The sequence below is a fragment of the Bactrocera latifrons genome, unplaced genomic scaffold (assembly GCF_001853355.1).
Source record: "Bactrocera latifrons isolate USDA-ARS-PBARC rearing strain unplaced genomic scaffold, ASM185335v1 scaffold_3, whole genome shotgun sequence".
NCBI classification, from domain to species: domain Eukaryota; kingdom Metazoa; phylum Arthropoda; class Insecta; order Diptera; family Tephritidae; genus Bactrocera; species Bactrocera latifrons.
Genome location: NW_017536629.1, coordinates 2,893,598 through 2,906,404, shown reverse-complemented (window position 1 = coordinate 2,906,404; position 12,807 = coordinate 2,893,598). Strand labels below are relative to the sequence as shown.

General features: G+C 35.9%; 1 protein-coding gene across 2 annotated transcripts in view; it reads left to right on the top strand.

Moving 5' to 3' along the window:
• Positions 1 to 12,567, top strand: part of LOC108970429 (glutamyl aminopeptidase-like) — a 23,524-nt gene extending 10,957 nt beyond the window's left edge. Inside the window, exons 2-11 of one of the 2 annotated variants that reach the window (XM_018935788.1) lie at positions 8,034 to 8,984; positions 9,106 to 9,253; positions 9,321 to 9,759; positions 10,101 to 10,198; positions 10,275 to 10,564; positions 10,621 to 10,764; positions 10,942 to 11,027; positions 11,096 to 11,501; positions 11,559 to 11,837; positions 11,911 to 12,567. In XM_018935788.1, coding sequence (XP_018791333.1) covers positions 8,164 to 8,984; positions 9,106 to 9,253; positions 9,321 to 9,759; positions 10,101 to 10,198; positions 10,275 to 10,564; positions 10,621 to 10,764; positions 10,942 to 11,027; positions 11,096 to 11,501; positions 11,559 to 11,837; positions 11,911 to 12,337 — 3,138 coding nt within the window. In that variant the 5' untranslated portion in view covers positions 8,034 to 8,163 and the 3' untranslated portion in view covers positions 12,338 to 12,567. The remainder of the gene's footprint in view (positions 1 to 8,033; positions 8,985 to 9,105; positions 9,254 to 9,320; positions 9,760 to 10,100; positions 10,199 to 10,274; positions 10,565 to 10,620; positions 10,765 to 10,941; positions 11,028 to 11,095; positions 11,502 to 11,558; positions 11,838 to 11,910) is intronic. The other variant, XM_018935789.1, reaches the window with a different exon arrangement.
• Positions 12,568 to 12,807: the final 240 nt, after the last annotated feature.

The window sequence follows — 12,807 nt, the reverse complement described above, 5'->3', positions numbered from 1 at the left end:
AAAAAAAAAAAAAAAAAAAAAAAAATAGCAAAAACAACCACAAATATATGTTTAACTGCTAATACTCGAAACTGTTTATAATAAATACGAATAATGGCCAAAACATAGAAAATAAAAATTTTTAAATGGGAAGATTGTCTTCTGCGTATGTGGGTTAGAGAAAAAGTGACACCATTTCATTGTAAAGTGTAACCGTTGTCATTACATTGTTTACATTTTTGTGTGGCTACCTAGCAAGCGCTGCCTAAGTTCGTTGGAAAAGAAAGCTGTTGACAGCTTAGAAAAGTTTAATGTAAAAATTTTATTTCTTTTTACGCTTTAATGGTCTAAAATGATTTTGTGTTGCGGTTGGGTCAGTGTATTTCCCATCTCAAGAATTTACAAGTAAAAGGGAGCTTAAAACGTAGAGCATGATTGGAGGAAATTCAGTTAAATGGCTTATTTTGACGAGTTAATCGCATTGCCTCTGCATTAGATGCTCGGTGCTTACTTAAAATTTTGACTCCCATAAATGAAGTTGTGGCGATGGATGTCTCTGCGACGATAATTAAGTTTTTATGACATGAAAAGCATTGAACCGTTAAAATTTATAAAATAGCGAATGGTTAATTAACTATTTTTGTATGGAAGCTAATATAAAGGGTGATTTATTCCGAGGTTCCCTACTTATTTTAAAAAACAAACACACATAAAATTTAATGAGGAATATTTTGTATCATTCGAAAAAACATTCTTTGGCGTTTATTTTTTGAAGATTATCTCTTTTAAATGTGTTGTGCCGCGGCTACGTCTCAGACGGTCCATCCGTTGAGTCTAATTTTCGATGTGCTAAGCCATTCCATACGTCATTCCGAGTTGTTGCGAACGACGCCGAATCAACTCTTCTTGGTCCCAGCTACGGCTGCTATATTTTCTTCACTGTGTATCCAATAATAAATGCTGGGTCTCAAGATGGGTGATAGTATGCTCAGTAGACCGATTATGCACTTCAGATCGGATTGCTATAGCATATAGCTCTAATACAAACTCACCGCTCAAATCAATATCAAGATTTCAATACATATTCATATTACTTTATTCTAAATGAGATGATCCTGTATAGGGTGCTAAAGCTTTGGTGCAGCCGAAGTTGTCGTTATAGCTTAATTTAATTACCGTTTTTTCATCATTAGCAATTATTCTTCAGGAAATCTTATATTTTAGAAAGAATAAAAATATCGAACAAAGAATTTGCCGCAAATTTTAGAACTAAATCTAGTGTGGAATCGTTGCGAATGTGGGATAAGACTTACGGAGATTTAGATTTGTCCAAAACACAAGCTTACTGCCTGGTACAAAGCCTTCAAAGACGGTCGAGCTATCGTCGAAGACATGTCTCATTCTGGACGACCTTCGACCTTTAACTGATGAAAATATTAAAAAAGTGAAAAGATGATTCAACTTCGTCATGCAAGTGTTAGAGAGAGATAGCAAGAGAGTTCGGTATCTCTTGCGAGTCCGTTCGATTGATTTTGGTGAATAGTTGATTTATGAAATGCGTTCTTGCACAACTCGTCCCGATAAAGGTAAATTTTCTTCAAAAAGAGTACCGTGAACAGATCTCTTGGGACATGCTTGACGATTCCACATCCATGGAGAGCATTGTAATTGCCGATGAGATATAGATGAATGGGTTTGAGATGCAAACAGTCAACAATCATTGGAATGGAGACTAGGCAATAACTATAACAGTACGTAAGAATGCTCGCAGAAATAAATTTACGGTATTTTTTAAACATCGTTTTGGGGTATAATGGGGCATCGCAGTTGGCATACAAGACAGCTATCCTTCTAGAAAAATTTCTTGCCTCCAAAAACACCCTATATAACCACAATTATTTGCACAATGTAACTTAAGACATTTACAAATATGTTCATATGAGCCAACCAACCTCTGTGCGCTTCTCATTGACTTTCTAATTAACTTCGAGATAATAAAAAAGTGGAAAAAGGCGTAACAGCATATTACGTACACAAAATTAGCTTACAGCATTTCCCCACGATTTGGCATTGGCTCCAGCTCTGGCTAAGGCCTCGTGGAAATTTCGTTAGTAACAAACCGACAAATGAACGTATTTGCGCAATTTTAAATACCATAGATTTTTGTGTGTGTCGATATGTACTTTTATTTTATTACTTTTGGCAGTGCAAAAAATCAACCCATTTATATGTCCGCATACCCACATAACTCAATCCAGTATTTGCCAATTTGGCGGTGAATAATTGAGGCAGGCGCGCAATGCCACGAATATTAATGAGTTGTTTTGCAAATAACAAATAACAAAAAACAAAAACAAATTATTCACACATATAAATAATATACAAACAAATATTTTTGTGTAATAAACAAAAAATGCATTTAAATTGCCATAAATTGACCCGTCGATATTTCTTGCAGCAATAAAAAAATAAAAAAAAATCTCCCTGTGCATTGAACCGTGCATTTAAATGGAGAACTTTTTTCTGTAAATTATTATTGATAATTTCATTAAGAGCAGACGATTTTAAGTACCAATATAAAAATGCAAAAAACAAAAAAAATTTTTATATATCAAACAAACTAAAAACATGTTGAAATGATATTTTTAAGGTTATGCGTGTTTCTGTGTTTTTTTGTGACTTTGTTTTTGTTTGAGGTTAATGGAGCGTTAAGAACACGAGTCGTTTTTTGCAGCGAAAAATTTCACTTTTACTACGTTAATTAACGCAATTTAATGCAAATAATATGCCACACATTCTCTCATATTACACTGCTATACACACATTCACATATGTATTTTTGTATGATTTTACTAAAAATTTATTTACTTCATACAACCAGCTTTTTTTCTCGTTTGTGACAAGTTAGTTATTTCAACTGTCGTTAACGAACAAATTAACTTTGACCCACTTGCTGCCATTTGCGCTCCAAAAACGCATATGTATGTATTTAAAAGTTTTTAACTAGATTTGAATTGTAGAACTGTCACATTCACAACAACAATAAAAAAAATGGTTGCCTCTCATATTGGTGGTCAAGTTTTATTTTAGACAATTTGCATATAGCCAGGCTTTCTATTTTCCACTTGTTTAAATATATACAATTGTCTGCCTATGTGAATGCAATTATTTAAATTAAAATAATGGAGTACAATTGACGATTATTTCAACAAATTTAATTATTGCGTTGATTCCGCATTTGAGTATGCCAAGAAACACCTGAAAAACTTGTCTATATTGGAGATACATAATATGTTTATTTATCAACTTATGCACTATACTATTACTTAAGTATAGGTTCATGACATGTATGTAACAATAAGTTATTAAACTATTATGTTTAGATATTAGAAGTTCTATATTGGATTAAGATTATGGATGATTATAGCGAAACTGCAACTTTTCGATTGGATTTTTGTAGTACGATTTGTTCTTTGCTTCAAAATAGGCCTCAGCTTCGGCGATCACCTCTTCATTCTACGAAAATATATTCATAGAGGGCATTTTTTGAGATCTAAGAATAAGAAATAATCGCTGGTGGCCAAATCTGGAGAATATCGATGATGCGAAAGCAATTCGAAGCCCAATTCATGGATTTTTGTCATCGTTTTCACTGACTTTTGCGCTAACTTATTCTTAACATACCACCTTTTTTTCGTAAATTTCGTTCTTCTAATGGTCCATCAACGCTATTTATTATTATATTTTTTATTGTCGCTCTTGATCATCGCTGACTTTTCAACGTAGTTAATAAAAATTATTCTATGCGCAAACCAAAATACAAAATGGCAGATCAACTCATCGTTGTTTTTGCTCAAGTGTGAGCTTGCGCGTCCCATACTTCGAAGAAAGCTTTCTCAAAAAAATTTTGGAAGAATGGAGTTTTTTTTACATTTTTTAGACGATCCAACAATCGGTAACTCCCATCAACACCATCAACAGTTAATCTGTTTCCAAATTTTTTCAAATCAAAGAATTTCGACACCTTTGGAAGAACACCGTAAATATATTTTTTATTGACACGATTTTCCCTCTGCTTGGGGCGTTAACTCTTTTAGTAGATTATACTTTTTTTGTAAACTGCATTAAGTAAATTAAGTGCGATATTTATTCCTAAGTAAAAATGCTTTAAAAGTAATTTTTAGATTTAGGTAGGTGATAATCTATTAGCTTTTGGAGCATTTGTCAACGAGAGTAAAAGAGGATTGCACCGCGACCTAAGGTCTATTGTGCCCTCTCCTAAGTGACAACGAACCACTTAGCCCCAACATATTGATAAGTTCCAATATACTGCTAGGTGCTTTTGAGGCGATTTCATCCCTATTTGGAAACATGGATGCAAGGGCCTTTATCCTTTGTCTGCACACTGTCAGTCAATTAGTAGGTATTCAATTTAAATCATTTTCAAAACCGGCAATTTGCACAAGAAGCTAAGCCCTTGTTATATCAGTACTTCTTGAGCTTACAGCGGCCGGGGTAGTATGGGTTTTTCCATTGGGAGATTGTTTGCTGTGCCAGTCTTTAGAAATGCGCCGTTCATGGCATAAAATTTTTAGAAAATTAGAGGCTCGGCACTCTCTCGTTTGCTATATTTGTGTTCTGGTATTTGCATTTGTACTCTACTAGTCAATAAATTTAAATAAAGCTTTGGGTAAAGTTTAGGTAAGAAGATGGCATTGATCTCAAAACCATAAGAGAATTGAAATACAAACCCAGAAACAGAGCAAAATGTGAAGTTACCTACATTATTAACAAAACGTGCTAAGCCTGTCTCTTAGCTTGAACTATTCTCTGAATTGTAGTAAGATCTGTGGACCGCTTTAGCTAGAAGCAGCAATATCTTTCTTTTCCACCAGTCCAAGTTGTTACGAACAGCAATTGTTTGCTGGGTGTCTATGTAATTTCATATTTTTGTATTTCATTGCATGCAAATGTCTCTGCAACAGAGTTCGATATACTCGATTGGACTTGCGTGAGCTTGAACTAGGTTAAGATTTCTGCAGAATTCTTGTTGTCTTGCTTTTTTTGAAAAGTGAGAATGCAATGAGACTAGCAGCAAAAAGTTTGAGTTTTTACAAATATTTATACGAATAAGCGCATAAATGCAGCGAATGCGATTGCAATTATACAAAACTGAAATTTGCTTAATTACTGTGCATTTTTTGCGTCTGTGTGTGTATGTGTGAGTGCATTGCAATTGTCTGTTACTTCACTGCGATTTATTGCTCCAATTAATGCTTTGCCCCCATGCAACTACAACAACAACAATAGGAACTAATTTAACTATAATTTCATTAGTTATCTCATTGTCATTTCACACGAAGCAACAAAAAGCCATCGCGTGTCGATCGAGCAGCAGCCGAAGCGCACATTCACTGCCACATAAATTCACTAATTTCGCAATAAAGACAAATAGATGCAAATGAAATGGTTGGAAACAGGCTTGCACACGTACATATGCATGGGTGTGTGTAAAGAGCGTATTAATTTCGACTTCAATGCATGCATATGAGTATGTGTGTGTGTTAATGCGCTTTGTCTAGTGTGAATTTTATCTGCTTTTAGAGCGTGTTTTTGCATTTGAATTAAACGCTTTTGAATGATTATTTCAGCAAGGGCAATAGCTTTCGTATCGTTTGGCAATCTCTTTGATGCGCAGACACACTTATGCACATACATATGTACATATGTATGTATTAAAAACCAGTATGTAAGCAAATTGTGAAAAGTCCGCATTTTAAGTGTTTTCATACCCTGCACAAGGTATATTCAGTTTGCCGGCGCGCTGTTGTTAACTCGGCTATAATCGCGTAAGCGGTGTCTACGCCAATCAAGAAGAAGAAGAATGAGTTTATGCTTGAAAATTTTGTATATACATACATATATATGTACATACATATGTACTTGAATTCTTCTTCTTTATTGGCGTAGACAATATTTACCCGGTTATACCCGAGTTCAAAATAGCGCGCCAGTCGTTCTTCCCTTTTGCTGTTTGACGCCAATTGGAAAATGCAAGTATAGCCAGGTCTTCTCCACCTGGTCTTTCCAACGAAGTGGAGGTCTTCCTCTCCCTCCCCCGTCGATTACATTCAGAGCTGGAGCCGCTGACTTTTAAATTCGCAGAACTATGTGAATGTCAACGTATAACTCGTACAGCTCATCGTTCCATCAACTGCGGTATTTGCCGTTCCAAAGCGCAAAGAACCATACATCTTCCGCAAAAAATGTATCTTACTTATCTACGACTTCTAAGTTATGACTTTCAACAGTGATGTGCGCGCCAAGTCGCGATCGCTATGAGATATTTCGTCCTGCCCCTACCAGACCCATTTGCTTCACGTCCTTAACCAGTCCGGAGAAAGCAGAACTAACAGCGTGGTTGTTGAGGCCAATGATATCAATATCATCGGCGTACGCCAGCAGCTGTATACTCTTATAGAGGATTGTGCGTTGTGTATTCAGATCTGCAGCACGAATTATTTTCTCCAGAAGTGGATTGAAGAAGTTGCATGATAGGAAGTCGCATTGTCTGAAACCTCGATTTTTATCAAACAGCTCTGGAGGGTCCTTCCCGATAATTATGGAACTTGGAATCAGCTTATACAACCGTATTAGCTTTGTGGGGTTAGAGGCAGCTCTTTTCCGTGCTGTCAAAAGCAGTTTTGAAATAGACGAAAAGTTGGTGTGTCTTTTCCAAGATTTGACGCTTAGTGTATATCGGCTCAGTTGTTTATTTTCCAGGCGTAAGGCCACACTGATGGGGTCCAATCAGTTTGTTGACGGTGAGCTTTATATATTCTACAAAAAAGCTGATGCAGGCTACTTATCAGATCCAACAGGCTGGAGAGGTGTTCTCTCCATAATTTTAGTATGATCGGGTCTTGAAATCTTCATTTAGTCGATAAATCTTTCCGTAGATATTTCTACCATTACCCTCCGACTCTTCGTGCTAACGCATTTAGGCCTCTCTCTTTGTTTGTCTGCGTCTCGCTTCCCCCTTCAACTCTCGGTATCTAACCATTCCCGCACGTGTTGTCGATTGTAATGTTTTTAGGTAGGTAGTCAATTTTTAGGTCGGTTGTTTACCTCTGCCAATTAACCTTTTCTCTCAAAGTCCTGGGATGCATCCTACCCTCTAAGTAAAGGTTTAATTTCTTCCAAACTATTTAAGTACAAGATCCGTGTCAATCCCGGTAATATGAATTCTTGGGAATCACTCAACAGAAACTGCTTGTTTTCTGGGCTTTGGTTAAACAACTTTAACGACTTTGCTTTGAGTTACAAGCATAATGTTTCCTCAACTCTTTAGTTTTGAGATGGCTCCTTCGAGATAGTTCCACCTCTTTTTCATAAGGTTTTCATTAGTGGAAACATTACCCTTCTTGAAATGTTTTGATATTTAAGAATAAGTTCCTCACCTTGGTAATAAATAAAATGACACTTGACTCTGGGACGATATCTTATGACATGGTATGTCTTTTAGGTTAATTAAATACAAAAATCTGGAAATTTATTTCATTTTTAAAAACTTTTGTATAATAAGTCATTTACATTTCTCCTACCTCTTTCATGATCCCAGACAAAGATTGCGAACTATTACTTTTTTTGGAGGTCTTGTGACAAAAATCTAGATAGGTTTATGTACGAAAGTAGACGAAGTTCTTCGACACGATTAATTTGAAAATATTGCGTCTATCATTTTTGTTGTTAGCCCTTTCCACAGAAACTGCTTCATTAATAAGAAAATCGTTAGTATTTTGTCTTTACTGCTAGAAGTATGAAGAAGAAGATTGGGAAAAGTGCTTTCGTAAAGAGCAAAACATTAAACAAGTTTCAGAAATCAATTAATTTATAATATTATTTATGAATTATTATAAACTTTCGAATGATTTCAAACAAATCAAAATTATGAAAATAGGAATTTTGCGCTTTGCATTATTTTTTCATATTTAAGTAATTTCCGCCCAATACGAAACTTCTGATATCCCAAATTTATCATCTTTAATATTTAGCAATAAAATGCCATTAAACTCAATGCCAGCCACTTTCAAATAGTTAACAAATAATAAAAACAAAAACGAAATAATCATAGTGCAATTACAAAAACAAAACAAAAAAAATACACACGAAGCTAAGCGAAAAATGTACCCGCAATCAAAAGTGCCACCGGTTCGACCGCGTTCCAGTTTATCAACAGACGATCATCATTATCGCATACGTGACTGTGATGCACGACATGTACGCAAAAAACCGAATAACGCGTTCATAACACTTGTCGGTTTCTGTTTGGTACTTTTCGTGCTGTGCGTATTCCTACTGGGTGCGCTCATTTACGTCGGTAGAAATATTGTGAACGCGCCCGCTTATACGTCAACAGCTGTGGCAACACCGACAGCCGGCGAATATATGACAAACGAACAGCTGATATTACCAGCAAATTTATCAATTTTGCGAATTAGAACAACAACGGATTATTCCACATCCTCGGCGACGCATTCAACGTCCAATATGAATATGAAATCAGCAACTTTAGCTATTGAACCAGCCATAGCAGCCGCTTCCAAAGTATTGCAGAAATTAAGTTTTCGTCTGCCAAAAGAAATTCGACCACATCAGTATAAATTACTATTGCAACCCGATTTGGTGAATAAAACATATCAAGGCAGTATTACAATTAAATTGGAAGTGTTGAAACCAATTTCTTATATACCAGTACATGCGAAAACATTGAATGTAACCACAGAAGAGGTTGTTCAGTTGAGTGAAGCTGGTGCGCCACTTAATAAACTGACGCCCACTCTGACCTTTGCACACCCAGCTTTGGAATATTGGGTGACGGAATTCACAGATCCTTTACAAGTTGGCAACTATTCATTGCGATTGGCATTTAACGGTTCGCTAACTGACCGTATTGTTGGCTTTTATGCGTCTTCATATTTGGATACCAAAACAAATCAGCGCAGGTGTGGTAAAGCGTTTACGATTTGCTCAAAAAATTACGACTTTTTGAATTTTACAGATTTAATTTTTTTTTTATTCAAACTATATAAAATGTCTTATCATATTTAACTTGTTTAATTGCAGATGGATAGCCACCACAAAATTCGAACCGACTTATGCGCGCACTGCCTTCCCTTGCTTTGATGAACCGGCGCTGAAGGCCTCCTTTATCATCACAGTAGTACGCCCCACCAATGGTGGTTATCATGCGCTGTCCAATATGCCTGTTCAAGTAAGTTTCCGAATTCCAAAACCAAACTGAATTTGTTACAAAAATGCATGTGTGCATTATATTTTAGGATGAAGTAGTGAACGGTGATATTACAGAAGTAACATTCCAACAAAGTGAACCGATGAGCACCTATTTAGCCTGTGTGATTGTATCTGATTTTGCTTCTCAATCTAAGACCGTTAATGGTACCTTATCGGATGCTCAAGATTTTGAGATGCGCGTTTTCGCAACATCCAATCAAATTGAGAAGGTTTCTTATGCTTTAGAAACCGGTGTGGGCATTACGGAATATTACATTGACTATTTTAGAGTAACATATCCGTTGCCCAAACTGGACATGGCTGCCATACCAGATTTTGTATCGGGTGCTATGGAGCATTGGGGATTGGTGACATACCGTGAGACTGCGCTGCTGTATGATCCAACAATCAGTTCGAGTGCAAATAAGCAGCGTGTCGCTACAGTAGTGGCGCATGAATTGGCACATATGTGGTTCGGAAATTTGGGTAAGACGTTTTGTTGTTTATACATATGAGGTATATGCTAATACCAAAAAGATGAAATTTTTCTATTAATATTAACGCTGTGTGGATTTATTGCTCGATAGTACCCTTCGTATTCATGTAATTTTTCAATTGCGTTTACTTGTGTGCTTAGTGTTTGCTTAAATAATTGTTTACTACTGTTTTTTTGTTGCCGGTAGCAAATTGAGTGCAATTAGCAACGTGTTCGGAATTTTATTTGTAGTGGCCTTGGTACTTTCAAAACAGTTATGGCTCATGTCTGATAATTGATTCACCAATAGTAGTTTTAATATTATCATTCCTTTCTTTTTATTTCTATACAGTGACCATGAAATGGTGGAATGATTTGTGGTTAAATGAAGGTTTCGCCAGCTATATTGAGTACAAGGGTGTGAATAAAGTGCATCCCGAATGGGCTATGGTAAATTGATTTTAATATATTTATATACATTCTTCTTAATACTCAATTGATTTTATTTTCTGTTTTCATATCTCAGCTGGATCAATTCATTGTTGCTGATCTGCATGATGTACTCGAACTGGACGCCACGTTGGCATCACATCCCATTGTGCAGACGGTGGAGAGTCCTGCGCAAATCACAGAGCTTTTCGATAGTATTACATATTCGAAAGGCGCCTCCGTTATACGTATGCTGGAAGATTTGGTGGGTGAGGAGAAATTCCGCAATGCTACCACGAACTACCTTACTAAATTCTACTATGCCAATGCTGAGACAGACGATTTCTTAACCGAAATTGAAGCATTTGAATACGATTTCGATGTGAAGTGAGTGCAAATAATATTTAGATTTGTAAATTCTTATCACGAAATATATTCCGTAGATTAATTATGCAAACATGGACCGAACAAATGGGTTTGCCGGTTGTTGAGGTTAAGAAAGATGGCAATACGTATACGCTTACACAAAAGCGCTTCCTGGCAAATCCAGAAGACTACAGTGCCGATTTTGAAGTATCCAAGTTCAAGTGAGTATATTATATGATCACATAAAAAAATAAAAAATTTAAATGCACAATTTATGGTTTATATTGTGAGCACGTTAGTTTGAGATTTTTCTATTTTCTATTTTAATAAAACGCACTTAAATGATTTGGTATGTAACTATCACTTTTAAATTGTTTTTTTTTTTTTTTTTTGTTCAGCTACCACTGGTCCATACCAATTACATATTACACCAGCGAAAACGCTGAGGTTGCACGCACAATTTTCAATTACAACGATAATGAAGGTAAATACACGAAATTACAAGTCTTTTTTTTATTTTTTTATAAATTCCAATTATTTTTACACACGCAGTTAAAATAACGCTAAGTAACGCTGTCGATTGGATTAAGATCAATAAAAATCAAGTCGGTTATTATCGTGTAAATTATGCACCCGAACAATGGCAAGAACTGACAAATGCGCTGATTAGTGCACGTGGCCGGTTTAGCAATGCCGATCGTGCGCATCTCATCAATGATGTCTTCTCCTTAGCCGATGCCGCACAATTGGAATATGGTATTGCACTGAACTTGTCACTCTACTTGGAAAATGAACTGGATTATGTACCATGGAGTGTTGCCAGTGCGCGCCTTTCAGATATCAGAAGTCTACTCTACTATACAGATTCATATCGTGACTTTGTCGTCTTCGGACGGAAATTACTTGCGCAGGCTTATGAAAATGTTGCGTGGAATGTTAGCGGCGATCATTTGGACAAGTAAATTTTTTGTGTAGTCAAATTTTAGAAACAAATAAATATTTCATATAATTTCAGTTTGGTACGTGTTAAAATACTAAGTTTAGCTGGTCGTTTCGAATACAAACCAATGTTAACTGAAGCCGCCACACGCTTTACGGAGTGGTTAAGCAATCCCAGCGTAAGACCCGATCCTGATATACGCACGATTGTATATTATTATGGCATGCAAAGTGTGGGCAATGAAGATTATTGGAATCAAGTGTGGGAATTGTTTATCAGCGAGTCGGATGCGCAAGAGAAAGTCAAATTAATGGAAGCTTTAGCGGCGGTGAATTCACCATGGATTTTGCAACGGTAAATACTGCTGATACCATTTATAATATTATATCATTAGCAATTCTCATATTGATATTAATCACTTATATAGTTACATCAATTTGGCCTGGAATGAGAGCTATGTACGCGGCCAAGATTACTTCACTTGCCTTACCTACATTTCTAACAATCGCATTGGTCAAAGTTTAGTGTGGGATTATGTACGCGAGAATTGGCCACGTTTAGTTGAACGTTTTGGCATCAACGAACGTTATCTCGGCCGTTTAATACCATCAATTACGGCAAGGTTTGTTACACAAACAAAATTGGAAGAAATGGAAGCATTCTTTGCGAAATATCCTGAAGCGGGTGCTGGCACAGCTGCACGCAAGCAAGCATTAGAAACAGTCAAATTCAATATTAAATGGCTGCAGCAGAATAAGGCGCAAATAACTCAATGGTTGGCCGAGCAAAAAGCGGCAGATGCAAGGGCGAGCATTGAATACTCTACAACAACAACAGAAGCTACTCGCATCTAAAGCGTCGCTACAGCATTTGTTATTGTTCCACCCAAAGTCATCATAGCGTGAATTTATGAAAGCTTTTGTTTATTTTTATATAAATATAAATAGTATTTTAACAGATGTATGAATTTATGTAAATACTTTGATGAAAGTGTATATATTGTTAACTTTTATTGAAGTCGAAAATTGGAAATGAAGACAATAAAATGGAATTGTTTGTACAATTACAAGAATTTGTTGCGAAATTTGATGGCTTTTAATGCAATTGCATGAAATGATGTAATTATTGTGGTTTTTTGATGTTAATAATATGAAATGCATATATTGGAGTTCACTTATAGAATAATATACAAAACATACATTATTTATAGCACTCACCACATAAATTCATACGAAATCAGCTTTTGTAGCCTAGAATTGCTGCAATTTTTTTTTTTGCGTTTATTCATGGAGACTATAATTATTACAAAATTAATACATTTTTA